Source organism: Corvus moneduloides, chromosome 26 (assembly GCF_009650955.1).
Source record: "Corvus moneduloides isolate bCorMon1 chromosome 26, bCorMon1.pri, whole genome shotgun sequence".
Lineage (NCBI taxonomy): Eukaryota > Metazoa > Chordata > Aves > Passeriformes > Corvidae > Corvus > Corvus moneduloides.
The window spans coordinates 3,861,712-3,889,666 of record NC_045501.1 but is presented as its reverse complement, the minus strand read 5'-3'; the positions used below and the strand labels follow the sequence as shown (position 1 = coordinate 3,889,666).

At 48.1% G+C, this 27,955-nt stretch overlaps 4 protein-coding genes and 1 long non-coding RNA gene across 8 annotated transcripts; 3 read left to right on the top strand and 2 right to left on the bottom strand.

Annotated features, from left to right (window-relative positions):
* The first annotated feature begins 10,476 nt into the window (after positions 1-10,476).
* On the top strand, positions 10,477-11,354 carry LOC116456076 (feather keratin Cos1-1/Cos1-3/Cos2-1-like). The gene is made up of 2 exons (XM_032134582.1): positions 10,477-10,613; positions 10,722-11,354. Exon 2 carries the CDS (start codon positions 10,743-10,745, stop codon positions 11,037-11,039), a length of 297 nt encoding a protein of 98 aa, XP_031990473.1. The 5' UTR covers positions 10,477-10,613; positions 10,722-10,742; the 3' UTR covers positions 11,040-11,354.
* A 4,419-nt stretch (positions 11,355-15,773) lies between these two features.
* Positions 15,774-16,765, bottom strand: LOC116456070 (feather keratin Cos1-1/Cos1-3/Cos2-1-like). Of its 2 annotated transcripts, none has more exons than XM_032134571.1 (2): positions 16,698-16,765; positions 15,774-16,405 (listed from the first exon to the last, which is right to left on the bottom strand). In XM_032134571.1, the coding sequence occupies exon 2, from the start codon at positions 16,382-16,384 to the stop codon at positions 16,088-16,090; it is 297 nt and encodes a 98-aa protein (XP_031990462.1). In that variant the 5' UTR covers positions 16,385-16,405; positions 16,698-16,765; the 3' UTR covers positions 15,774-16,087. The 2 variants fall into 2 exon arrangements, with proteins under 2 accessions (XP_031990462.1, XP_031990463.1); XM_032134572.1 differs by lacking the exon at positions 16,698-16,765 and adding an exon at positions 16,514-16,538.
* LOC116456081 lies at positions 15,961-27,264 on the top strand. The gene is made up of 2 exons (XR_004244528.1): positions 15,961-16,058; positions 27,170-27,264. It is a non-coding gene; the product is annotated as an uncharacterized LOC116456081 (long non-coding RNA).
* LOC116456073 (feather keratin Cos1-2-like) lies at positions 20,711-21,721 on the top strand. Of its 2 annotated transcripts, none has more exons than XM_032134578.1 (2): positions 20,711-20,790; positions 21,098-21,721. In XM_032134578.1, exon 2 carries the CDS (start codon positions 21,119-21,121, stop codon positions 21,413-21,415), a length of 297 nt encoding a protein of 98 aa, XP_031990469.1. In that variant the 5' UTR covers positions 20,711-20,790; positions 21,098-21,118; the 3' UTR covers positions 21,416-21,721. The 2 variants fall into 2 exon arrangements, with proteins under 2 accessions (XP_031990469.1, XP_031990470.1); XM_032134579.1 differs by lacking the exon at positions 20,711-20,790 and adding an exon at positions 20,843-20,989.
* Positions 26,881-27,851, bottom strand: LOC116456072 (feather keratin Cos1-2-like). Of its 2 annotated transcripts, none has more exons than XM_032134577.1 (2): positions 27,625-27,758; positions 26,881-27,516 (listed from the first exon to the last, which is right to left on the bottom strand). In XM_032134577.1, the coding sequence occupies exon 2, from the start codon at positions 27,493-27,495 to the stop codon at positions 27,199-27,201; it is 297 nt and encodes a 98-aa protein (XP_031990468.1). In that variant the 5' UTR covers positions 27,496-27,516; positions 27,625-27,758; the 3' UTR covers positions 26,881-27,198. The 2 variants fall into 2 exon arrangements, with proteins under 2 accessions (XP_031990468.1, XP_031990467.1); XM_032134576.1 differs by lacking the exon at positions 27,625-27,758 and adding an exon at positions 27,813-27,851 and having other exon boundaries at positions 27,018-27,516.
* Positions 27,852-27,955: the final 104 nt, after the last annotated feature.

Below are 27,955 nucleotides of genomic sequence, written 5' to 3'. Positions count from 1 at the left end.
ATAAACCAGACCAGACCTTGAGTAATCGAAGGCACAAGTTCCCTTCCCTGAATAGGAAACCCCTGCTGCCGAGAAGATGAGACACCTCGTAGCTGGATGCAACCCAGCTGACGAGCGAGGCAGAGGAGGTAACCCGGGGAAGAAAAGTTGTCTAATGCTCAAGCGAGAAAAATATCACCAATGGCTCTTCCTCCTTTTCTCTGTCATCCTAAGCAAGCCTGTGAGGCTGGTTGAAGCTGGAAACCGACATGAACCTATGTTATGGAAACTTATCAATGTGGTAGATAGCAAAATAATACAAACCCAAACAGGACCCGGACAATGGAACTTCACTGTAAATTTAACTTCATTGCTTCCATTTCCCGATCCTGTCGGACTTTATCGATGCCATGCATTCTACGTTTGTCCGGCCTCTAACCCAGGGAAACCATACTGCAAAGACCCAGGGCACTATTTTTGTGGATATTGGGGTTGTGAAACCATAGCATCAAACTGGATCCCCACACCTCAAGACAAAAATATAAAAATGGCCTGGGGGCCTCCAGGATGCCAAAAGTCTTCATGGCAGAAAGGAAATGTACCAGCCCCTCAGTATGTAAACAAAGATGTTGAAAATATACCTAAACCGAATTGTAAGTGTAACACACTAAATATCTCTGTTCAAAACCCTGAAGCCGAACATTGGCTCGTAGGAAAAATGTGGGGAATAAGATTCTGGGAATCAGGAGCAGATAGAGGAAGCATATTCAAAATAATTAAGGAAAGAATCCCGCACGACCCAGCTCCTATTGGGCCAAATAATGACATCAAGCAGCATTCACAGTCTTCGTTTACAGATATAAAGAGCCCCGATACCACTAATTCAACTGAACGACAAAAACCAACCAAGCACCCTCAAAATACCCCTGAGAGTTTTCAGGAAGGAAACCTAAATAGCTCCAAAAATCAAAATAGAGATCCTTTTTGGAACTTGATGCAAGCATCGTACGAGGCCTTAAACAAATCCAGACCAAATCTAACCGAAGATTGTTGGTTATGTTTTAGCGTAAAGCCACCCTATTATGAAGCTATAGGGAAAACTAACAAAGTCCAGTGGTCCAATGGAACAAACCCACGAGAGTGCTCCTGGAGTGAGCAGAAAAATTATACCTAAGGAATCACAATACAGAGTATAACTGGAAAAGGGAAATGCCTAGAGCAGTACCTAAACAATACAGATTTTTGTGTGATACAACCATCACTAGACATAATATCGAAACGAAGAAAAGTGAATCTAACAGGTGGATAATACCTACTCCCGGAGCAAAGTGGGTGTGTTCAGACATAGGAGTAACACCTTGTTTATCAATCAGAGCACTAAATGTGTCATGGCAGTTTTGTGTGCAAGTTATAATAGTCCCACGATTAATGTACCATACTTCGGAAGAGATAATGTATCATTTTGAAAGAGACTTAAGCAGGGAAAAAAGAGAACCTCTGACTGCGATAACATTAGCGACCTTACTGATCGCAGGAGGAGTAGGAGCAGGCACAGGTGTTGCCTCTATAGTCAAAAGTACTGAAATTCAAAAGTTACAAGCAGCTGTGGACGAAGATCTAGGGCGAATAGAACAGTCCATTGAAAACCTGGCTACTTCAGTTAAATCACTTTCAGAAGTAGTGTTACAAAACCGAAGAGGATTAGATTTATTATTCCTTAAAGAAGGAGGATTATGTGTTGCACTAAAAGAAGAATGTTGTTCCTTCGCGGACCATACCGGAGTCGTAAAAGACTCTATGTCTGAACTCCGAAAACGATTAGACCAACGGAAAAAAGATCGAGAAATGAATAAATCATGGTACGAATAATGGTTTACTGCCACCCCTTGGTTAACAACTCTATTGTCTGCCCTAGCAGGACCCCTAATAATAATTATTCTAGGACTTATGTTCGGACCATGCATTATTCGGTATGTGTTGAGGTCCATAAACGAGAGATTTGATATAACCAAATTGCTAATTTTAACAACTACTGCTAGATACCAAGCTATATCTGAAAAAGATGAAAATGAATACTGCGAATGTAATTCTAAATCACCTGTTTATAATTGTTGCTGTGCAGAAAATGGAATAGAATTTTGTGATTGTTACAGTAGATGTGCATGGTGTTGGAAGAAGATAAGAGAGGAGGAAATCGACATAGTTTAATAAACAATAGAGGTTCAAAAGAAAAAGGGGGGAGTTGTTAAAAGCTGCAAATGTTTATTAAACTATAGCTGCAAATGTTTATTAAATTATAAAGGTAGATGAGTTCTCCTCCGCGACTGCAAAGAGGATGTGCTTGCAGAGTTACGCCATATATCCGGTATCATATGAATTGCCAACGGTGTATCTTTGTGGTTTGTGAAACATGTATCGCCAAATATGTATCGCTTCTGCCTGCTTCCGTTTACAAGTTATGTAAGTAGAGAGATAGTATACCAAATATGGAAGAAAAAGATAAGGGTCATGAACAGGACAAGAGAGGAAGACTTCTTACTTCAGCCTCAACGACCACCGAGAGGCAGAAAAAGACCCCTTAGCAACAAGAGGCACATGCGCAAAGGGAGCCACAAGCTACAATCAAGAGAGCAATACAGGAACAAGAAAGCGGAAGTACGAGAGTATAAAAGGACAATAGTTTAGAGTATTACCGTGGCAGTCGGTGGAGCAGACACCCCCCCCTGTCACCCAGCGCTGCTTTTGCTCACATTCTACTTGCTTAATTTTTAATAAATTTCATTTATTAAATTGAGAGTGTATCATCCATTTTACTGATCACTCTTTACAGTGGTGGTGAATTCCTCCCATAGTGACTGCAGCCTCCTTCCCCTCTGAATGCCTAGAACACAAGAGAGCTCCCAGCTTCCCCAGCCCCTGTTTTTCCCAGCCCAATTCTCTCAGTACCTCTGCCCCACCAAGAGAAACTCTCATATAAGAGAAGTGCGGTCAGGTGCTCTCCTCCAATTGCTTGGCAACTTCTTTTGTCTCTCTTAAGTACCTGGTCATTATTGTTTCTTAGCAACAAAATGGGTGAAAACTCCCTTAGAGAAAGAAAAACAAAAGGAAAAACCCTAACCTCCGACAGTGAGGCCTCAATCAAAGGACATCACTGACAGAATCATAAATGCACAGCATCATTTCTGATGTCCCAGTCTCAACAATTGCAGGCAGTGGGGAGTCTGCTTGTCCCAGAAACACCACCCTCTTCAGCCATGGGAGTACAATATTGAGACACTGCTTCATGAAGAGCAGCTCTTGGTGCCCCCAGAATCCCTAGCAAGAACCGCTAGAGAGCTTTAAGGTTTCATGTAATTATTGCTCAGGTATTTGAAGCCATCCTCAAGCATGAAGGAATTGTCAAATGCCTCTCAAGGAGAATATTTGGCCATTCATATCACTGTGGCGGTAAAGAAGTTTTAGCTACACTTGATCAGAATTACCTCCCAAGAGGAAAGCTTTGAGAATAAAAATTATTTCAACAAAAAAGGAAGAACACAACATTTCTGTCCATCCTTCCTCCCCCCATTTTCCCCTGCTCCAATGTGAGCCCATCTGTCGCGGGTGGAGAGGGAGCTTCAGACAGTTTATTAAAGAAGCCTGGCCACTGAGTCACAAGGTGCCGAGAAGACCCCCTTGCTCTCTAAACCCCTTCTCAGAGAGAGGAGTCCAGGGGTGCCTGGATCTTATCTTAAAAAAAGATATTATGCTGTAAGATTTGGAAAGAAATGCTCCAAAAAACACAACCATCTAAAGTCCTTGGTAGATCTACTTTGTATCTTTGGCAAGTTGAACAGATGGAGCTAGTTATGGTCATTTCCATAATGTTATTACCTGGAGATCTTAACTGCAGTATTTCACATTCTCCCTGGACCTCTTTGAACCCCCCAGGGCACTTTCCCAAAGGATTCTTCCTAGCAGGTCCCTGAGGCAACAAAAGTCTGCATTTATGGAGTTCAGGGTTGCAATTTTGCCCTCTGTTCTGCACAGCCACTGCACACCACAGACAGGAGAGCTACCCCAGCTTTCTCCAAAATCCCGGTAAGGTCTCAGGTCTGCAGGTGTGCACAAACTTTATGATGTTCTGCTCATGTTTTGCCTCAGGCTTCTCTTACACGTGTCTGGAGTCAAGTGGGCAAGACAAGTCAGTGAGTCAGAGAGTCAAGGTCAGGATGAGGCCTCATGACAGTATTCAAGCTCCAACAATATCCAGCAGTCGCCAGGAGTGTTCGTAGAGGAAAGGAAGGTCCCAAGTCAAGCTGGGAAGTCACACATATGTCAGAGTCCAAATTGAGATTGGTGAGCTCCATGGCCAGATACAGGCACAGATGTTCGGAGCCAAGTATTAGAATTTTAGCTTGAGAGCTCCTCCTGTGCAAACAGAAGTTGGACCTGGCTGAAGCCTCCTGGCAGCACCATCTGCCAAAGTTCCCAGCAAGGCCTCTAAAGGGAAGGGAGCAGCACTCAGCTATGCCATGTGGGTTGATCCAACTGTCCTACATCTCACAGCAGAGCAACACCTGAACATGAGCTCCTTCAGTCTAAGACCCGTTTGCTGGGAGGTCTCAGCCCTGCTCAGTCGGTCAGTACCGGTGAGCTGTAGAAGTGCATCTGGCATTGGCCCGGACAGGAGGAGCCTGTGTCCCATCCCAGTCACCAGCAACATTACACCAGAAGGGCATCCACTGAATGATAACAACCTGCAGAAGTGGGCAGGCTTCCTTGGTCTTTCTCCCTTTCCATGAGGCAAGAAATGGAGAGTGCAGGAGGCCAAAGCTGATTTCAGTGCTCTGCCAGGTTGAAGCCATGACCATTCAGCTGTAGATTCCAGACCAAGTGCCATTCCTGATGTCAAAGGGAACGTGTTTCTCTCTGAGATCATGAACACACCAGGGCAGAGTCCCATTGCTCTGACCTGCACATGCCCTCAGGAGGGTCACCCAAGCACAGAATGACACGCGTGTGCTCAAACACACCTGCGTGGAATAATGCAACGATCTGTATGCTCACACAGAGTCAGCAAAGACAGAAAGAAGAACAGACAAAAAAGATGGGCAGTTCTGGGAACTCTGCTGAGGAGATACTAGGGACAAGTGTGGCAGAAAATTACTTCGGTATCCTGGAGAAGGATTAGGTCCCAGACAACTCCTGGTATTCGCAGAGGACCCACAGAGAGTGCACAGAAAGAGGATGAGCTAAATGAGGCCAACACAATTTTTCTATGAGCACTGTCAGAGTAGCAACAGGCTCCAACCCTCCCAGCAGATGCAGACCTGTGTGCAACAGCGAGTGACCATCACGGAGAGATGGGAAAATCAAGAGAAAATGATGGGTCATGTCCCCTCACATGGCAGTCTCAGAGCATGTGGGCAAGAAGCACGAGAGTGATGCCCATTTCCTGACAATTTAGACAAAAACAAACCCACAGGAATGACACAGGTGAACACACTTGTCCACAGAGGATGCTGCCAGCCAATGATCTGAGCATACTAAATGCACTCAGCATTGTTTTTACCCCGGAAATACTTGAATCTCACATCCCAGCACCTACAGAAATTACCCTTCACATAGGAAGGCACGCGGAATTAGCCAGGAAATGAAAAGGCTGCAGTGCAGGAAACCGGGACACAGCGCCTGCCATTAGCTGGGATGGTGCACATTTGCCATGAGCTGGTCACAAAATTATTACTTCCACCAAGGTGCTACTGGGCCTGAGGCAGTGCAGGACTGCTATAAAAGGCAGCCCAAGTCTCTGCTCTCGCATCCACTTCTCTCACCTCCTCCTCAGGAATCAGGTGAGTGGGAAGCCTCCAGTCCTTCTCCTCCTTCTCTCCTCCTGCTTCCAGACCAGCTCTTTCCTGGCTGGAGGTCTCAGCTGATCGGGGCTGTCAGAGCCCAGGGCTGGCAGCTGCTTCTGCTGGGAGAAGGCAGGGGGGAGAAGATCTTGTGCAGAGAGAGGCTGGGACTTGGCTGAGGTGGCTCCTGGGCTTTGAGGTGGGCACTGCAGTGTGGGCCAGGAGGTGCCTTGGCTGCAGGGTGCTTGGGGGCACTGCTGCTTCTCAAGCATCCTTACATTCTGCTTCTCCCTGCCCTCTGTGCCAGGTGCACCTGTGACCCCGAGCCATGTCCTGCAACCCTTGCTGCCAGCCCTGTGGCCCCTGCCCGCTGGCCAACAGCTGCAATGAGTGCTGTGTCAGGCAGTGCCAGAGCTCCACCGTCGTCATCGAACCCTCCCCAGTGGTGGTGACCCTGCCCGGGCCCATCCTCAGCTCCTTCCCACAGAACACCGTGGTGGGATCCTCCACCTCCGCTGCTGTTGGCAGCATCCTCAGCTCTGGCGGAGTGCCCATCAGCTCCGGGGGCTTTGACATCTCCTGCATCACCAGCGGCTATGGCGGCAGATGCTGTCCCCCCTGCTAAATCTGCTGGCAACGTCCTTGGGCACGATTCTCCCAGATGCCAGAACCTGGTTCTGGGCAGGAGATAGAGCTTTGGGACATTGCATTTACAACGTCAAGCCATTATTCCCTTCTACTTTTCTTTCTCCTCTCTTGCTGTCTGTGTCTCCCCAGACCAGCCTAGTGGGGACGTGTTGCACTCCCTTCCTCTGCAGGGTGGGCAGATGCACACTCTGCAGGAGCTCCATTGCATCTTAGTGGCTGCTCCTGGTGCTCTCTGTGAGCCATCTCCTTTTCTTCTTTTGACTCAATAAAGTTATTTTGCATCCAAGCCTTGTCCTCCAAGTTCTCTTTCTTTCCACAGCAACTCTTCCTGTCTGCTCAGGGTAAAAGGTAGAGAAGCAGAGGGTGGGAGTCCCTGCAGTGAATTTTATTTTGTGCCCTTTTCCCTTGGAGCTGAGAAAAACGTACCTGGATACTGCACAGCCAATGGCCATCAGGAACACCGAGGCTCCAGAGGGTAGCAGGAGTGGGTTGGTGTGTGAATTGATATGTGCAAGTCACCAAACCGCAGCTGAAATGCAAAGACTTGATTTATTTCATTACCTCATTAACTGAAAGGTCCCAAGGCATCACCAGGCTACAGAGACACATAAAATGGCAATAGTGGCACCGTTAGGCTCAGTCCAATCCTGGCAGGTCACTGCCTGTCCCAATATCTCAGGAGGCCTCATGCACGCGCAGTTCATCGCAATGCTGTGCTTTTGTGACCTCTGAGCTTTTTGATCTCTCTGTCTCTCAGCAGGAGGTTCAAGACTGTCTGTGAGAGATGCCTCTTAAGGTTCTGATAGCTTTTCTATTATCCCTCAAGCGACAGAGGGTAATCAGCAGTAAATATGTGAAGTTTCTCGCGTGGATATTCTCAGCCTCCCCAGCTACAAGGTCACTTTGTGCAAATCTATCATCCTCCTCTCCAAATCTTCCAGTTTTAACCTTTTCCTCCCAACAGCTGGGAAACAGCAATGTGTGGCAACAGCCCACAGCCTCATCTCTACCTTCTCCTCCCCTCCATTACCCGGTCTAGGGTCCACACACATCTCATAGAGTCCCTCAGCTCATGCAGTGCCCAGCTCTCTCATAAGATGCAGCACTGAGGTATTTCAAAAGTTAGGATTGGTATCAGCCATACTCAGCATATGCAGTGGTAAATGACTTTTGCTTGAGTATGTGCAGATGACTTACTGCTTCACTGTTAATTCACATTTCTCCCATGTACGGGTAGATGTAATCTGTCCATCAGTGTCTTCCTGACTGAAGCGTTTGACCAAACCCGTGCCCAAGGGGGACTGCAAGACAGACAAAGGAAGATGGACCCTGGTGAAGACAGGGTCTGCCATAGACAGCCCACAGATCATAGAGTCATCGAATGGTTTAGGTTAGACAATCTTGTCCCATCCAGCTGCTGTGGGCAAGGACACCTTCCACTAGACCAGGCTGCTCAAAGCCCCATTGTCACCAAAAACCTGGAAATAAAATCTCCAGCCAATTTCCTGGGTCAGAAAGCTGACATTACTTTATTAGCAGAGCTGGATGCATGGGGATGTCTCCTCAAAGCATGCTCAGTAACCCAGTAGACCAGGTTGTATGCTGAAAATGAATACATATTCATCATGCATATATGTTAATTATTTCCATAGACTTGTTTGGATATGGTTCCAGATCTTCCGATTAATCTTTTCTCCATGAGAGTATCTTAAATATGTGGTCAGGTCATAAGGTACTTCTCTTATCATTCTTCACTCTAACACACAATCCTTGTTCTCAAAACTAAGATACTGGCTAATACATGATATAAGGAAGGTGATATGAGGAAGCATTAGGCCACATTGATCTCCGGTATTTGTACTAAGCACTGTCTGCTACAAAACTAAGCATTAACCATGAATATAGGGATCATACAATATGTGCTAAAGTCAAAAGAATTTTCCAACATCTTCTCCCATTGCTGCAAAGACTTCTTGAGGAAATACAACTTGTTTAGTAACAAATGCCCCCTTTGAGACTTTAATATAATTTCTTTAAAGTGTCATATCCAGTTATTCTATTAACTGAGTCTGCACAACAGTAAGCACTGAATTAAACAAGTGATTAAGGTCATGAGTACTACATCGCATTACAATAAGTACAACAGATTGTTTTAACCGTCCTAAGCTGAGGAGTATCGGGCCACAAAAGCAGCCAAGAGAAATCTAGTCCCTCTCTCTCTGTAGCACTTGTGGCTGGTTTCTTTAGTTATTTCTTTCCATTAGTCAGGAGTTATTGGAAAGACTGAATACATCCCTTTAAATTCTTCACATCCGTGATTATGTCTCAACAAGAAGTAGTCAATTGCTGCTCGATTTTCAAGGGCAGCTTCTCTGACTTGTGTCATTTCTGTCCTCAGACCTGTTAATGCTTGTGAAGTGTAATTTATATCTTTAACTAAAGCACACGTGGTTCTCTTTATGGTTTGATAGTTCACAGCTACCCCAACTCCAGGTGTTCAAAGGGCAGCAGCAACCAGGTCACTCTCACTAGATAGGGTAACTAGAGGATCACAATCCTCTGTCGACTGACAAGCTGAGCAGTTTTCTCTTTTGTGCTTCACATCCTCTTGGTGAAACAGTAGAGGAGTTAACCTACCAATCACACAGGGCACTTGAAAAATACTGGCCAGAACACGAGTAGGCCGGTCAGCCACACAGCAAAACCCATCCTATAGGTAACTTAGTGTTGTCCCAGGCGTAAGAAATTTGTTTGGTGCTATTGCATTTTAAGGGAGGTTGTAGCTGTGTTAGATGTTAACACTTAGAGGAGCAATTGACAAATACTACACATTGCTTTTCTCTGCGCAGCCTGATTGTGGCAGATGTTATCCTAACTTGTGAATCACCTCAGCCCTGCATGTCGGGACAGCAGCTGGGCCCTGCCAGGTGCTGGAGGACTGTAGGAAGTACAGGTGTCATAAAGGGTGTCATGTCTTTGACCATGTGTGCTGCTCATGGAGTGGGTAATGGAGAGGAGGAGAAGGAACGGATGAGGTTGTGGGCTGTTCCTCTCACAGTGAAGATTGTTTCCCACATTCACTGCTGCCACTCTTTGCATCCAGGATCTCCCTGATGGCCATTGGAGTAGCCAGGGATGTCTTCATCAGCTCCAAGGGAAAGGACACAAAGTAAAATCCACTACAGGGACTCCCACACACAGGTTCTCCACCTTTTTCCCTGAGCAGACTGGAAGCATTGCCAGAGAACAAAGGATGACTTGGAGGCTCAGGTTTGGATGAACAACTTTAATGAGTCGAAGGAAGAAAAGGAGGTGGCTCACAGAGGGCATCAGGGGCAGCCCCTAACATGCAGTGGAGCTCCAGCAGGGTATCCATCTGCTCCCCTGCCAAGGGACAGAGGGTAACACATCCCAACTAGACTGGCCTGGGGAGACACAGACAGCAGGTGGTAAGAAGGAGCAGAGTGGAAGAAGGAAAGAACATCAAAAGCTCTGTCATGTCCCCTCACGTGGCATTTCTTAGGCATGTGAGCAAGAAGCAACAGAGCAGTGCCCATTTCCTGACAACTTTGCCACAAACAACCCAATCAGAAATGACCCAAGTAAACATCACCTGCCCACAAGAGATGCCGCTGGCACTTGATCAGAGCCTTCTGCCTGTGCTGACGTTTTCTGCCTCGGAAATCACTGAGCCTCTCATCACACCAATTACTGAAGTAGGCCTTCATATAGGAAAGCACGTGGCAGAAGCCAGGAAATGAAAAGGCCGCAATGCAGGAAACCAGAACTCAGCCCCATTATTAGTTTGGATGGTTTGCATTTGACATGAACTGGTCACAAAATTATTACTTCCACCAAGGTGCTACTGGGCCTGAGGCAGTGCAGGACTGCTATAAAAGGCAGCCCAAGTCTCTGCTCTCGCATCCACTTCTCTCACCTCCTCCTCAGGAATCAGGTGAGTGGGAAGCCTCCAATCCTTCTCCTCCTTCTCTTCCTGCTTCCAGACCAGCTCTTTCCTGGCTGGAGGTCTCAGCTGATCGGGGCTGTCAGAGCCCAGGGCTGGCAGCTGCTTCTGCTGGGAGAAGGCAGGGGGGAGAAGATCTTGTGCAGAGAGAGGCTGGGACTTGGCTGAGGTGGCTCCTGGGCTTTGAGGTGGGCACTGCAGTGTGGGCCAGGAGGTGCCTTGGCTGCAGGGTGCTTGGGGGCACTGCTGCTTCTCAAGCGTCCTTACATTCTGCTTCTCCCTGCCCTCTGTGCCAGGTGCACCTGTGACCCCGAGCCATGTCCTGCAACCCTTGCTGCCAGCCCTGTGGCCCCTGCCCGCTGGCCAACAGCTGCAATGAGTGCTGTGTCAGGCAGTGCCAGAGCTCCACCGTCGTCATCGAACCCTCCCCAGTGGTGGTGACCCTGCCCGGGCCCATCCTCAGCTCCTTCCCACAGAACACCGTGGTGGGATCCTCCACCTCCGCTGCTGTTGGCAGCATCCTCAGCTCTGGCGGAGTGCCCATCAGCTCTGGCGGCTTTGACATCTCCTGCATCACCAACTGCTATGGTGGCAGCAGATGTCGTCCCTGCTAAATCTGCTGGCAACCTCCTTGGGCAAGAACCTCCAAGATCTCAGAACCTGGTTGTGGCCAGGAGATAGAGCTTCGGGACATTGTAATTAGAGTTTCAAGCCATTGTCCCCTTCTTCTGTCTCCTCTTTATCTCTTTCTTTTGCTGTCTGTGTCTCCCCAAACCAACCCGGAAGCACCTGTTGCCCTTCCTCCCTCTTTAGGGTGGGCAGATGGACACCTTGCAGGAGCTCCACTGCATCTTAGTGCCTCTTCCAGGTGCTCTCTGTGAGCCACCTCCTTTTCTTCTTTAGACTCAATAAAGGTGTTTTGCAACCAAGCCATGGCCTCTGAATCCTCCTTCTTTCCACAGCGACTCTTCCAGTCTACTCAAGGAAAAAGTTGGAGAAAGCACGTTGGGACTCCCTGTAGTGAATTTTACTTCATGGCTTTTCTTTTGGAGCTGTCAAAATCTTCCCTGGCTACTCTGCAGAGAATGGCTTCAGGGAGACACTGGCTTTGAAGGGTGGAAGCAAATAGGGATGGGAAACAAGTCCTCGGATCAACCCACATCCTCACCTCTGCCATGTCCTCCCCTCCATTGCCTGGTCTACAGTCCGTGGTCAGCACAGATGGTCAAAGACAAATGAGCTATGCACCCCATACACTCCTTCATTACCTGGCAAGGCCCAGCTGCCTTCCAGACATGCAAGGCTGAGGTGAATCACAAGTTGGTATCAATATCTGCCATATTCAGGCTACACAGTGCATTCCCCATTCCTCTGAACTGAACACCCCCATGGGCTACAGCCTGGCTGGGCTCTTGGTCTTGCTTGGGCAGAGGCTTCTCCATTTTTGGGTTATCTTTGCAGTTTTTTTCCCTTGTCTCAGAGAGGTTGTAGGTAGGAGTTTTGAGCTGCCTGGAGGTGAATCCCACAGGTGCTGCCTGTCACAGCAGGCGGCCCTGCTCCATCAAGCTGGTCCACATGGATCAGCCCCTACTCCAGGATAGAAGAATACAGAAACAGAGACTCTTTCTCTTTCATGGCAGCTTTTGCTGAAGGTAGGATTTTGGCTTTGAAGGCGGTTGCTTTGGGTTTACAACTGTAGCCACTTGTAAAGACTGCATTTCCCAATTAGAAACTGTTTTGAAATGAACTTTGAAAACTTTGCAAGCAGCAAAAATGCAAGCACGTTCCTGGGGTCAGACCACCCTGTGCTGGTGTGGACAGACCTGTCCTTTCCCCTCTACCACAGCCACAGTGCAGAGCACAGCAGCAGCACCAGGGGAGCCCCATGAATGGCAGGGGGAAGTGGCAGCGATGCAGACCCCACATGAGCTGGCAACTCTTCATCTGCCACTAAAACTGCTCCATGGGCTTCTGCCTTTCCCAGTAGGGTTTACCATTATCTTGTCCCTTTTGTTCCCAGAACCACATGGTCACCCAGAGGGCACCATCTTGGAAGGAAATAGTGTGATGTCGTCTTCCCCTTGTCCTTCAAGCCATGCATGCCAGGCACCACCTTGGGAAGGATATTTCTGGCATTTTGTGTCTCTCTTTGTTCCAATGGGTTTTGTGAGGTTCAGCAATTTTGTATCTAGCAGTAATTTACCGTTATTTTTTGCCTGTTGCTGTTCCATTCGTTAGTAAACTGTTATTTTTTCACTTATATCTACTCGTATTTTGTTCTTTATTGGTGGAAAGGGATTGGTTAGAATTAAGGGAAGATTACTCATTTTAGAGTGCCCAGCTCTTTAAATTATCTTAAACCAAGACAACCCCCATTAGTGAAATTTTCCAAACATTCTCCATTCCATTTTCTTTGGCACAATTACTAATTTTCCCTTGTAACATAACCAATTCTGTTGCAGTGTGAGATAATATTATTGTGGACTCTGCCTCCTGATAAGTGAATTTTGTCTTTACAAGCAGGCAGAGCTTCGGGTGAAGGGAAGTGAAGGAGCATTGACTTTGCTGACTCAAATCCCTCTGCTGGGAAATGGAGGGAAGTGACATCATACTCAGGGAGTCCTGCCTCCCTCTCTGCCTCCTCAATTTTTACCGGTGGACAGAGCTTAGGGTGCAGGGAGGGTTTAGCTTTGCTTCATTAAACTCACAAGGGCTGAGGATTGTGACATCATGTTCAAGGTGGTCCACCTTTTTTCCTCAGGGCTGAAAATCTCTAGTTCATTCTCCACACCTCCCCCAGCAGCGTTAATTTGCAACTCCAAAGATCTTTGGCACTGGACAAGTTTGTTTAACTGGTTTTTCAGATTTTGGGCTAGCTTCTTCTGGGCATTCTGTTCTCTATCTTCCCTGAGGTGGGCTATTGCTTCAGCCTCCAAGGCAGTTCCCAACTGAATCAGGTCTTTCTGTTGCTGCTCCACAACATTTTCCCTTTGAGTTCAGCCTCCACCCATATGCACACTAGACCTTTTCCCTTGCTGGGGTTTTTTTCCCCTGTCTTTTGCCAAAGTTCAGGTTTTCTCTGCAACTAGCTGCAGATTTTGCCAGTTTTTCTCAGCCCACATACCTCTTTACCAGGCTGGACAAGCTTTGTACGTTTTTAGTAATTCTATCAGTGGAGAACAGGTCAGATCAGTTTTTACCCAGGATTCCATGATTTTTTTGCTGGAGAATATCAGTTTCAAGGAAAAATTAATTTCTCCTTTTTTCTGTAATGAGCAGTTATGTCCGAATAAAATACCTCTTCATCACCTCACGAGTAGTCTGCTTGCTGTGCCAATTAAAATGTAAGGCCCCCAAAATCTCGTTCAGTGTGACACTTAAAAGGGCTTTAGTTTTTCATGTACTCTGAGTTAGACACAAGGGAGAAATACCAAGAAGATATCCTCAAGAGGTCACAAAAACCAAAAAAAAACTCTGTACTGGCAACTTTAGAAAATCAAAGAACTTTGGCAAAAGGTTTCAAGCAGCATCCAATCAATACATAACACTTATCAAAGCATTAACTTAATCCATTCAATTTAACAGATTCTAAGCCCGTCTAATTTTAAATTACTCAAAATTCTGAGAAGGGGAATTAGAAGAAGAAGGGGAAAGAGAGAAAGACAGAAAAGAAATAGAAAAGAACAAACACAACTACCATTCCTGGTTCCAATAGTGTTCAGCTTACACAAATTCCAAGAAGAGGTAGTGTTGGAGATGATACCAAGTTTAAAATTTTTTTGTAATTTTAGTCAGTCTTGTTCAGCTTTGCCCCGAGGGAAGGGAATTGAAGTTTCTTTTCAAAGGGCTGTTTCATCACTCAGGGTGAGCTTAACATGTCAACAGACTGGGAGTAGCACAGAAGATACACAAAAGATAACGACCATCAATGGCCATTAACGAACTATCAACTCCAAACATCACCCCTGGCATGGTTAAAGACATCTGGTCCAGAAAAAACTGATAAGAGAACCAAATTAGCATCGGAGGTGAAGAAATCTGTAACCAGTAGGAAACCAAATACTAAGAACTGTGTAACTTGGGACTAATGAACATTGAACCAATGAATTTCTATGGGTTTTGACTGTATAAGTATGTGAAAAATCTAGTAAAATTCATGTGTCAAGGAATGATTCTCTTTGCACACCTGGGCTATGTGTGGATGAAATGATTTCTGTTGCACATCCTGGCCAGAACAACATCCTGGCCAGAATAAAGTAATGCCTTGATTCTCTAACACTAAAAATGTTGTTGGAGGTTTTTGTTTTTCCTGCAGTTCTGGTGCCAGTAGGGTCAAGGCATATGCTTACCTTGTGTCTCAGGTTAAATACCCTTTGACTTTTCTGGGTCCTGGTGGGATGTCCAGCCATCTGGCCACTCTGGGGCTAGACTGGGGTGCAGGGGTGGGGTGTGGAGCATTGCCTCTGGTTTTCCAGGGATTAGTGGCCACTGAAGGGTTGGGATACAGGTCCGGGAAATGGGGTGTATGGAGGAGGACATCGCCTCACCAGGGCAGAGCCCAAGCTGCCCCTTCCTCCACACAAAAGCACGTGAAGTATTTCAAGCCAGCAATCCTTCCAGTCTCTAAATTACGGGGCTTGGAACACCCTGGTCTAGGTAAAGGCACCTGTGCTTTTGGCAACTGGGTGGGATTACATGATCCGTATGATCCATTCTAACCCAAACCGTTCTATGACTCCATGATCTGTGGGCTGTCTCTGGCAGACCTTTTGTTCACCAGGGTCCATCATCCTTTGCCTGATACTCTTAAGCACTGGTTTGGTCAAAAGGGAAGACATTGATGGTCAGATAACATCCATATGTGGAAGAAATGTGAATTTATAGTGGAGCCATAAATCATTTGCACAAACTCAACCAAACATCATTTACCACTGCGTACCCTGAGTATGGCTGATAACAATCCTAACTTGTCAGATGTCTCAGCCTCATGTGTCTGGACAGCAGCTTTGCCTGCCTGTGCTGAGGGAGTGCATTTCATCTGCCTGTGCTCCTGTGTGCAAGCCATGGAGTCTAGACCAGGTAAGGGAGTGGAAGAGAAGGAAGAGATGAGGTTGAGGGCTGTTCCCAGGAACTGTTTTTTTCCCTTCCCCATTCCTGCCACCCTTTGGAGCTAGTCTCCCTGATGGCTTTTGGCTGTAGAGCAACCAGGGATGACTTTGTCAGTCCCAAGGGAAAAGGCACAAAAGGAAATCCACTACAGGGAATCCCAGCATTTGCTTCCTCCAGCTATTTTCCCTGAGCAGACTGGAAGAATTGTTACACAACGAAGGAGGACTCAGAGGCCCATACATGGATGCAAAACAGCTTTATTGAGTGCAGAGGAAAAAAATACTCAGAGTGGCTCAGAGAGGGCACCAGGAGCAGCCACTAAGTTGCAGTAGGGATGTCCCTCTGCCTGGCCTGCAGAGGGAGGGGAGGGCAACAGGTCTCCACTAGACTGGATGGAGGAGACATGGACAGCAAAAGAAAGAGCAAAAGGAGAGAGGAGAAGAAGGGGACAATGACTTGAAACTCTGATTACAATGTCCCAAAGCTCTATCTCCTGCCCAAAACCAGGTTCTGAGGTCTTGGAAGTTCTTGCCTAAAGACGTTGCCAGCAGATTTAGCAGGGACGACATCTGCTGCCACCATAGCCGCTGGTGATGCAGGAGAGGTCAAAGCCACCAGAGTTGATGGGCACTCCACCAGAGCTGAGGATGCTGCCAACAGCAGCGGAGGTGGAGGATCCCACCACGGTGTTCTGTGGGAAGGAGCTGAGGATGGGGCCAGGCAGGGTCACCACCACTGGGGAGGGTTCAATGACGACGGTGGAGCTCTGGCACTGCCTGACACAGCACTCATTGCAGCTGTTGGCCAGCGGGCAGGGGCCGCAGGGCTGGCAGCAAGGGTTGCAGGACATGGCTCGGGGTCACAGGTGCACCTGGCACAGAGGGCAGGGAGAAGCAGAATGTAAGGACGCTTGAGAAGCAGCGGTGCCCCCAAGCACCCTGCAGCCAAGGCACCTCCTGGCCCACACTGCAGTGCCCACCTCAAAGCCCAGGAGCCACCTCAGCCAAGTCCCAGCCTCTCTCTGCACAAGACCGTCACTCCCTTCCTCTTTCCCCAGAGATGCAGCTGCCAGCCCTGGGCTCTGACAGCCCCGATCAGCTGAGACCTCCAGCCAGGAAAGAGCTTGCTGGAAGCAGGAAGAGGGGATGAAGTTTAACACTCACCTGATTCCTGAGGAGGAGGTGAGAGAAGTGAATGAGGGAGCAGAGACTTGGGCTGCCTTTTATAGTAGTCCTGCACTGCTTCAGGCCCAGTAGCACCTTGGTGGAAGTAATAATTTTGTGACCAGCTCATGTCAAATGCAAACTATCCCAGCTAATGGCAGGGGCTGTCCTGTTTTCCTGCACTGTTGCCTTTTCATTTTCTAGTGCATTCCACGTGCTTTCCTCTATGCAAACTTCTGTAAGTGTCAAAATGAGAGGTTCAAGAACTTCAGGGCAGAAAAACGTCAGCACAGGCACAATGCTCAGATCAAGGGCTGGCGGCATCCCCTGTGGGCAGGTGATGTGAACCTGTGTCATGCCTGCAGATTTGTTTATGGCAAAGTTGTCAGGAAAGAGGCACCATTCTTGTGCTTCTCACCTGCATGCCCAAGGTCTCCATTGTTTGGGCTCATGACAGAGCTTCAGTTGCTATTTCCTTCCTCCACTTTTCTCTTTCTTTTGTTGTCTTTATCTGCCCAGGCCAGTCTAGTGGGGACATGTTGCCCTCCCTCCTTCCACAGGAGAGGCTGACGGACACCCTGCAGGATCTCCACTGCATCCTGGTGTTTGCCACTGATACTCCCTGTGGGAACTATTCCAGTCTTCTCAGGGAAAAAGATAGAGGAAGAAGAGGGTGGGAGTCCCTGCAGTGGATTTTACTTTGTGCCCTTTCCCTTGGAGCTGATGATGACATCTCCTAGTACTCTACAGCCAACGGCAATCAGACCACTGATCCAAAATATACTGGCAGTGGAGATAGAGAACAACAGTGCCTGGGAACAGCCCACAGCTTCATCTCTTCCTTCTCTGCTCAGTTACCGGGTGTCCATGGCCAGCACACAGGCACAGATATGTATCTCATACCTCCTTTAGCGCATGGCAGGGCCCAGCTGTTTTATTCAGTTCTCAGATATTTCACAAGTTGGAATTGGTATCAAGCATGCTCCTGCTATGCAATGGAGTCCCTGTTCCTGTGAAACCAAGACCTCCAAAAGGTGCTCTTGGCTTTGGTCATGTGTCCATCTTTCCTGTGTAAATGCCTTGTGGTTTATAATGCCAAAATTCAGGGATGCTTTTCAGTTTTAGGTGAAAATTCCTTCTTAGACCTTTGCCTTCAGCCTTGCATAATGATCTACTCTGTGTCATCCCCCAGGTATCCATGGTCTCCTGCATGCAGAAAAGGATCTGTTCAAGGCACTGATACCTAAATTGGCAGGAATAAACTTCCTAACACAATTCGAAGCATTAAAAAGCAGGCATTCTTTATCTGCACAGGACACACAGATGATATCTCCTTATTCTTTGTGTATCATGAGGTATTACAACAAGGTATTTATCCATCATAATCATTCATATTCATTAAAATGTGCTTCCTATCTAATTCATAAAGATCACTTTCCTAGAACTGATTTGCATGCATCCACCTCCTACTGGAAGTCCTTTTATGATCCTGGAGAGTCATAAAAAGATGTTTCTGATGGTCATATTCACTGAATGCTTTGATATTAAATGTCACTTTTCCTTGAATTTTTTCTTTGGGCATGCACTGTTGCTTCTTTCTTACATGACTTGCAAACAACCCATGACTTGCAAAAAACACTGTAGTTCTTTTTATCTGATTCTCCACTGGTTGCAGCCATGTTTATCATCCTGAGTTCATATCTTTACATCATTTTATCTTTTTTTTGCCATTTAATCTAAGCTCTATTAAGCAACTTCAGGAGAACTGAAAATTTCTTATTCTCTATGTTATTTATCAGCACTGCTGCTCTCAGAATAAAAGCTCAGGTACAGTGTCCCATGAAGCCTGTGAGGTTCCACACATGCTCCTCCTGCCCTCAGTTCAGGGCAGAGACATGATCTTTCTCCATCTTACTGGCCCCTGTGCACATCTTGCTATGTCCAGAAACCAAGGCTTCACCTGCTCCTGCTGGGACCCAAGCACTGGTCTCAGTTGCCAGCACCCAAATCATCCCCAGTTCCTCTTCATGGTCAGCCCCTCTGTGTGGGTCCTTGTGCTGAGAAAGTCTCGGTGCTCTTGGCAGATCCCATTTAATTACTAAAATACTGTGATGAGGTCCTCCCCAAGCGTCCTGTTCTCCAGGGAGAAACAGCCACACTCCTTCAGTCTTCCCTCATAGCACAGGTTCCCCAGCTCTCTGCTTTTCTTTGACACACGCAACAGGGTGAGAGCAGCTGCTCAAAGTCCCAACACCTGGCCCTGCACAGACACTCCAACAATCCCATTTTGTGCCTGAGAATGTTGTCCAAATGCTCCTTGAGCTCTGGCAGCCTTAGGGCTTGTGACCATTCCCTGGGAGCCTGTTCCGTGCCTCACCACCCTCTGAGAGAAGAACCTTCTCCTAGAAGCCAACCTAAACCTCCCCTGACACAACTTCGTGCCTTTGCCTTGAGTCCTGTCCCTAGTTGCCAGAGAGACGAGATCAGTGTCTGCCCCTCCACAAGTTGTAAATTGCGATAAGGTCTCCTGCCAGCCTCCCCTCATCCAGACTGAACAAACCAAGTGACCTCTGTGACTCCTCATAAGGCTTCCCTTCCAGACCTTTCACCACCTTCTTGTCCCTCCTTTGCACACTCTCCAACAGCTTAATGTCTTCTTTTAAATTGTGATGCCCACAACTACATCCAGCACTCGAGGTGAGGCCGCCCCAGTGCAGAGCAGAGTGGGACAGTCCCCTCCCTTGCTCAGCTGGTGATGCTGGGCCTGATGCCCCCCAGGACACTGTTGGCCCTCCTGGCTGCCAGGGCACTGCTGACTCATATCCAGCTTGCCATCAACCAGGACCTCCAGGTCCCTTTCCATGGCACTGCTTTCCAGGCTCTCGTTGCCCAGTCTGCCTGTACGTGCAGGGTTGTGCCATCCCAGGTGCAGAAATGGGCACTTGCCCTTGTGGAACTTCAAATGGTTGGTGATTGCCCAGCCCTCTAATTTGTTGAGGTCTCTTTGCAGAGCATCTCTGCCTTTGAGGGAGTTGACAGCTCCTCCCAGTTTTGTATCATGTGCGAACTTACTTAGTATTTGTTTGAGTCCTGCATCCAAGTTGCTCATGAAGATGTTGAAGAGGATTGACCCTAAAACTGAGGAACCTCATTGGAGACCAGTTGCCAGTCTGATGTCACCCTATCACTGTCACCCTTTGTGCCTGACCCAAGAGACAGTTGCTCACGCATCACACAATGTGTTAATCCAGTTGTGTCCTGGACATTTTGTCCATAAGGATCCTCTGAGAGATGGTATCAAACACTTTAGAGAAATGCAAAAAAGATTGCATCAATTAGCTACCCCTCATCAGCTAGGTGGGTTACCTTGTTGTAAAAGGAAATTAGGTTTGACAAGCAGGACTTTCCTCTCATGAACTCACACGGGTTGTGATCAATGACTGCCTTGTTATTCAGGTGTTGTCAAGACATCCTAGAATAATCTTACCCCTAATTTGACCAAGGATTTTGCTACAAGCCTAGACCATCACACATGTCCTCACACATGTCTTCAGGGAGAAAACAAAAATCTTTACATTCAAATAAGGTCAGGAAACATCATTAACTGAGAACACTGTTGTGGACATGCAGCATGTCACCTCACAGCAGAGTCCTTGGGCACATGGGAGAGAAGCACAAGAGTGGTGTCCATTTCCTGACAACTTTGCCACAGACAAGACCACAGGAATAACACAGGTAAACATCACCTACCCACAGGGGATGCCAAAAACATTTAATCTGAGACTTCTGCCTATGATGATGTCTTTCTGCCCTGGAAATCATTGATGCTCTCATCCCGGCACTTACAGAAGATTTTCACATAGGAAAGCATGCGGAATTAGCCAGGAAATGAAAAGGCTGCAGTGCAGGAAACCGGGACACAGCCCCTGCCATTAGCTGGGATGGTGCACATTTGCCATGAGCTGGTCACAAAATTATTACTTCCACCAAGGTGCTACTGGGCCTGAGGCAGTGCAGGACTGCTATAAAAGGCAGCCCAAGTCTCTGCTCTCGCATCCACTTCTCTCACCTCCTCCTCCTCCTCAGGAATCAGGTGAGTGGGAAGCCTCCAGTCCTTCTCCTCCTTCTCTCCTCCTGCTTCCAGACCAGCTCTTTCCTGGCTGGAGGTCTCAGCTGATCGAGGCTGTCAGAGCCCAGGGCTGGCAGCTGCTTCTGCTGGGAGAAGGCAGGGGGGAGAAGATCTTGTGCAGAGAGAGGCTGGGACTTGGCTGAGGTGGCTCCTGGGCTTTGAGGTGGGCACTGCAGTGTGGGCCAGGAGGTGCCTTGGCTGCAGGGTGCTTGGGGGCACTGCTGCTTCTCAAGCGTCCTTACATTCTGCTTCTCCCTGCCCTCTGTGCCAGGTGCACCTGTGACCCCGAGCCATGTCCTGCAACCCTTGCTGCCAGCCCTGCGGCCCCTGCCCACTGGCCAACAGCTGCAATGAGTGCTGTGTCAGGCAGTGCCAGAGCTCCACCGTGGCCATCCAGCCCTCCGCAGTCGTGGTGACCCTGCCCGGGCCCATCCTCAGCTCCTTCCCACAGAACACCGTGGTGGGATCCTCCACCTCCGCTGCTGTTGGCAGCATCCTCAGCTCTGGCGGAGTGCCCATCAACTCTGGCGGCTTTGACATCTCCTGCATCACCAACCGCTATGGTGGCAACAGATGTCGTCCCTGCTAAATCTGCTGGCAACATTTTTGGTCAAGAACTTCCAAGACCTCAGAACCTGGTTCTGGGCAGGAGCTAGAGCTTTGGGACATTGTATTTAGGGCCTGAACCATTGTTCCCTTCTATTTTTTTTTGTCTTTCCTTTACTCTCTGTGTCTCCCCAGGCCAGCCTAGGGGGACGTATTGCCCTCCCCTCCCTCTTTAGGGCAGGTGGATGGTCACCCCGCAGGAACTCCATTGCATCTTAGTGGCTGCTCCAGGTGCTCTCTGTGAGCCACCTCTATTTCTACCTTACATTCATTAAAGTTGTGCATCCAAGCCTTGGCGTTTAAGTCCTCCTTCTTTCCATGGCAACTCTTCCAGCCTTCTCAGAGTGGAAGGTGGAGGGACAGAGCGTGGGACTCCCTCTAGTGGATTTTACTTTTGCCTTTTCCATTGGAGCTGATGAAGAACATCCCTGGCTACTCCACAGCCACTGGCAAACAGGGAAAAGATGGTCCAAAGAGTTGCAGGAATGAGAAAGGGAAACAGCAATGTCTGGGAACAGTCCGCAGCCTCATCTCCTCCTCCTCCCTTCACTACCCGGTCTAGAGTCCATGAGCAGCACATGTGGTCAAAGGCAGATGAGATAGGTAGCTCATAGAATCGTTCAGCACCTGGCAGGACTCAGTTGCTGTCCAGACATGCAGGGCTGAGGTGATGCAGAAGCTGGGATTAGCATCTGCCAATTAAGTTACGCAGACCACGGGGTGCCACCTTTAAGGTGTAGAAAACACTCAAGGTTCATAAATGCTCACAGTCAAAAGGAATGGCAAAAGTCAGAGAGTCTGAATAAAATCAGAAAATTTTATTAGTAAATTGCACACTTGGTATGGAAATTAGTATGTTGTAGTAGTCCCAGACCTACTATATAAGCACATGGCAGTGTGTTTTGGATTAAGGGGCTTGGTGAAAGGGAAGAGAGAAATTAAAGAGGGAGAGATAAATTAATGAGGGAAAGAGAGAAAGAAAGAGAGGGGAAAAGAGGGAAAGAGAGAGAACCAGAGAGAAAAAGAAGTCCTGGTACCAGCATCAATCCAGTGAGTAAGATGTCAGTCCTGGTTGCAGCATCCGTCCAGCTGTACCAGTCCAGTCCACAGGATGTCCAAGGTCCTAAGGGCACTGCCCTGACTTGGGGGTGTACCTTTTCATGGATAGGTTTCTCTGCCCCAAAGATAGGTTTCTTGCTTTCTATGCAAATGAGTTCTCATGCAGCCTGTTCTTTCAGACCTTTCTGGAAATGGGTCGGAGGCTTCAGGGGTCTTTTGTGGCCTTGGTCCCCCCTTACAGTCCATGCCCACTTTGTGGCCTCATTCCTGTCCTTGTGCTGTCCCATGTTGTGCTTCTCTCCAGGAACTACAGCAATATTGGTTGCCCCAGAAAAGTGCTGTCCTGCCTCTGTATGGCCCCTTTTCCAGCCACATCCTGGTTTTTCTCACAGCATCTTCAGGAACTCCTGAAGCACAGTGGTGCTCAAAATAACAACTCAGGCACACAACACCCTATGGACCTTGTGAGGTTCCCCCCATGCTCTTCCTGCCCAGAGTTCATGGCACAGACAGCATCTGTGTCTATCTCACTGGGCACTGGTGTAGGAGCATAGAAGACGAGGGATCCTCGTGCATGTCTCAAACCCACAGCCAGATGGCTGCAGAGCCACCTGGGTATTCTTGGTAAGAAGACGCTGTGAGAACAAACGGGATGTGGCTGGAGAAGGATCCATGTGGACATAGGACAGACTTTTCTGGGACAAATATCCTTGTTCTGGCTGGATACTCCATCCACTGAATCAGTGCTGGAGCCAGGACTGGTGAACTGTCTTCCTTTCTTTTTTTAATGTCTCTCTCTCACTTCTCTTTCACTCTACCCCATATTGTCTTGGTTTAAAAGACAGGTGTCTGCCAAGGAAGGCGGGAACCTTCCTGGGATGGGAAATATGACAACCTTCCCTCCAAATTATTATAACTTTGAAATTACAGGGCTTTCAGGCAACGATATGGGAAAAGGAATAACAGTTCTGTGCTAGTATATATAACAAGGCAAACAAACCACAACGGCAGCAACAACAAACAGAAGCAGACACCCGGTGCCAGCCGCTCCCGGCCGCCGGCCCTTTCCCCTCGGTGCAGTTCCGCTCACGGCCGGCAGGGGCGCTGGTGGCTCCCGGCCGGGCAGGGCGGGTGCGGTGATTCCCCCGCGCCTGCAGGGGGCGCTGTGGCGCGAGCTCACCGCCTCACTGCACGTGGCAATGGCGGCTCAGGCGACGGGGGAGCAGGGAGGTGGCTCCCTTTGCAAAACTCAGCCAGTCTCAGTGCCATTCCGGGTTGCAAAATGGGCTGTAGCAGGAATGTTGGAGTGGCAGGCTGGAACAGCTGAGGCAAGCACACCTGGGATGGCAAAGAAAGCATAGCAAAAAACCCCAAAGCTGTAGCAGGAGCAGCGGGGGTCTGGGCAGACGTGGGGTGTCGAATTAAAATGCAGCAAAAACCCCCAAAGCTGCAGCAGAAAACAGCAGGGCCTGGGCAGTCTTGGAAGGAGAGAGAAGGTGGAGGGAGGGGTTGTTTTGGGTTTTCCCCTGGCTGTCACATCTCCCATGTGATGTCCTGGGGATGGCAGTGGGAGCGGGGCTCCCTCAAGCAGCTGGGAGAGGCTCCCTCTGGAGGGGGTCAGGATCGCGGGCTTCCCCTGAGGCACCCAAGCAGATGGTGAGGGTCCCTCCCAGTGAGGTTGGGTGTTGTAAAGGTCTCAGTTCAATGGCCGCTCTTACGAGCAGAGACTCACCCATGTGAGGTGAAGTGAAGGACAAAACTCTGCAGTAGCAGCAGATTCTCCCTCCTTGCCCACGTGCTTGGGCATTGATGGGGTGGTAACAGACCTGGAGAAAAGACTCACTCACACTCCTTTCTAATTCTCCTTTCTGGCTCCTGAAAGAGCTGAAGAGAGTTGTATCTTAGTTTTTTACAGCCAACTGAGTGCCAATAGTGTGCCTTTAACTGCTGATGTGCTGAATTCTGCAGAATTGGTAACTCAGATGTAGAGAGCCTCCCACTCGTGTACAGCAACCCTGGATGTAAAAGATATATTTTTTTATAGTTCCCTGCCAGGAATATGACAAGGCTCAGTTTGCACTTGTCTGGAAGGAAGGACAATACACCTTTATCAGACACTCACACAGGCAAAAAGATTCTGTACAGGCTGTCCTTGCCAAACTTTTACAGACAATCTCACTTCCTCTGGACATGTAATTATGCAATATTCTAATTGCAGGAGACACCACCACCACCACCCCCTCTGAAAAAGTGGGCAAAACAGCAACAGTAGTGTGGCGAACAGTTCATGAACTAGAAGTTGAGATTACAGTTGAGATTACATCTGAGGAATGTCAAGGCCAAACTGGCCCTGATGGACCAAAGAGATCCTTATTACTCAACTCAACTGTATTTAAAGAGATGGAAGAGAGATACTCTGAGTGGGAAAAGGTACTTTTGTCATTACTCCAAGCTGTTATACACCTTGAGCAGCTAAGGGGTAACGTGTCTGGGCCAACTCTGCCAAGACATGTAGTGTTTTATCTTTCCAGGAATGTTACCGGGAGTTGTGCCAGCACATCCCACTGAAGGCTGAGTTAATCATCAAAGGACTGCTTATCATTTTTGTGGGAGAAATCATTGCCAGCAGGAACCAAATTTGGTTCACACATCAACAAGCTCGACCCACAGGGTTGAGACCCTCGTTTCTTTCGTTTATGCTAATCAGTATGGTAACCATATGCATTCTGCACCACACGTGCTTCTCTCTTCTGGGTGCAATTATGTGGCAGCAATTACGAAGGACGGTGACATTCAAAAGGTAAGCCGGGATAATACAACTACATTTGAAAAGGAATTCCACTACTAGCAACTAGATAATAGTAGCAACTATTTATTTTTCATTTATGACCTCACTAACCATAAACCCACAGCTTTTGTTGCAACAATACATGGTGCTTCAGTTTATACCACATACCCAGTCATTGTGTCAGGATTAAATCCCAATGGAGATGCACTCTAGCCCCTAGAGCACAGAGTATGGGCCCGATGGGATGGATGTGCCTGTGCGAGAACCTCTTATGATTTTGTATTTGTAGACAACATTATTGTCCATACAAGTAACCTAATATTTGTGTTTGTAGCTTTGTTGACATTTTGGGATGTGATTTTAGTTATTTGGCTCCTCTTATATCTTACCAATTGTTATGATTTAATTATATACTGACTTAAGATGTGCAGCCTATTCCTACTGAGTTAATCTCACTTGCATGTGAAAACTGCTATGGAAGGAAGCTCAGGAAAATGGACAGAAAACTTTGATTACCATTCATCCTGATGTAGAAAAATCCACCGGGTGTTGGAGTGACCAAAGAAAGGCAGGGAACGCCATTGTTGGGAAATTGTATTTGGATGGTCACCAAGAGCAATTGAAGTTCTTAATAAGAGGTTGCACCCTTCCTTCTGATTGTTAACCTTTTTGCCTTTTATTTTTGTAATCAAATGGTGTATTAAAATGTGGGGGAATTATAAAAAGATTACCCCCCAAACTCAGAGATAGCTTATATAGTTTTCCCCTTTCTCTCTTTCTCCTTCTCCCTTTTCAGTCCAAATCCGTATCGATGTTTGAGCCACAGGTGATGCAGAAGCCCAGATGATAAGGTGTCTCAAACACCAACAGCCAGATAGGCATGGAGCCAACCAAGGACTGTTGGTGAGAAGGCACTGTGAGAAAAAACAAGCTGTGGCTGGACAAGGGGCCTACTGAGGTAGGCAGCCCATTTTTGGAACAAACGTCCTTGTTCTATCTCCTGGAGACAAGTACAACACATTACCGTGCAAACACAGGAATGAGGTTACAAAGTGGGCATGGACAGTCGATCAAAGGTTAGCACAGCAGCAGTGGGCACTGGTTTGATCAAAGGCCTCATCCAGGAAGAGCTCAATGGACAGATTACATACATTCATACATGCAAGAAATGCTACAAATTTATAAAAAAGCCATAAGACATTTGCACAAATTCAGCTGAAAGTCGTTTACCACTGCATTAGCTTGAATATGGCCAATAGCAAACTTGTGAATTACCTCAGCCCTGCATGTCTAGATACCAGCTGGGTTCTGCCTGTGCTGAGGGCCCATGCTCCTGTGTGCAGGCCATGGACTGTAGACCAGGTAATGCAGGGGAGGAGAAGGAAGAGGTGAGGTTGTAGGCCGTCCCCAGACATTGCTGTTTCCCTTCACAATTGTTGCGAAACTTTGGAGCCATGGTCTTCCTGATGACCTTTGGCTGTTGAGTAGCCAGGGATGGCTTTGTCAGCTTTGAGGGAGTCAAATCCTCTGCTTCCTTCACGTTTTTACCTAACCAATATGGAGGATTTGCTGGAAAATTAAGGATGACTCAGAGGCCCAGGTTTGGATGCAAAAGTACTTTATTGAGTCTAAAGAAAAGGACATGGCACACAGAGAGCACCAGGAGCAGTCACTAAGATGCAGTGGAGCTCCTGCTGGCTGTCCATCTGCCTGCCCTAAGAGAGAGGGCAACATGTCCCCCTAGGCTGGCCTGGGGAAACACAGCACAGAAACAAGATGGAATAGTAGGGTAAAGAAACATCATCCTGAAGCTGTAAATACAATGTCCTGAAGCTCTATCTCCTGCCCAGAATCATGTTCTGCCCAAAACCATGTTCTGAGGTTGTGGAGGTTCTTGCCCAAGGAGGTTGCCAGCAGATTTAGCAGGGACGACATCTGTTGCCACCATAGCAGTTGGTGATGCAGGAGATGTCAAAGCCACCAGAGCTGACGGGCACTCCACCAGAGCTGAGGATGCTGCCAACAGCAGCGGAGGTGGAGGATCCCACCACGGTGTTCTGTGGGAAGGAGCTGAGGATGGGCCCGGGCAGGGTCACCACGACTGCGGAGGGCTGGATGGCCACGGTGGAGCTCTGGCACTGCCTGACACAGCACTCATTGCAGCTGTTGGCCAGCGGGCAGGGGCCGCAGGGCTGGCAGCAAGGGTTGCAGGACATGGCTCGGGGTCACAGGTGCACCTGGCACAGAGGGCAGGGAGAAGCAGAATGTAAGGACGCTTGAGAAGCAGCAGTGCCCCCAAGCACCCTGCAGCCAAGGCACCTCCTGGCCCACACTGCAGTGCCCACCTCAAAGCCCAGGAGCCACCTCAGCCAAGTCCCAGCCTCTCTCTGCACAAGATCTTCTCCCCCCTGCCTTCTCCCAGCAGAAGCAGCTGCCAGCCCTGGGCTCTGACAGCCCCGATCAGCTGAGACCTCCAGCCAGGAAAGAGCTGGTCTGGAAGCAGGAGGAGAAGGATTGGAGGCTTCCCACTCACCTGATTCCTGAGGCGGAAGAGGAGGTGAGAGAAGTGGATGCGAGAGCAGAGACTTGGGCTGCCTTTTATAGCAGTCCTGCACTGCCTCAGGCCCAGTAGCACCTTGGTGGAAGTAATAATTTTGTGACCAGCTCATGGCAAAT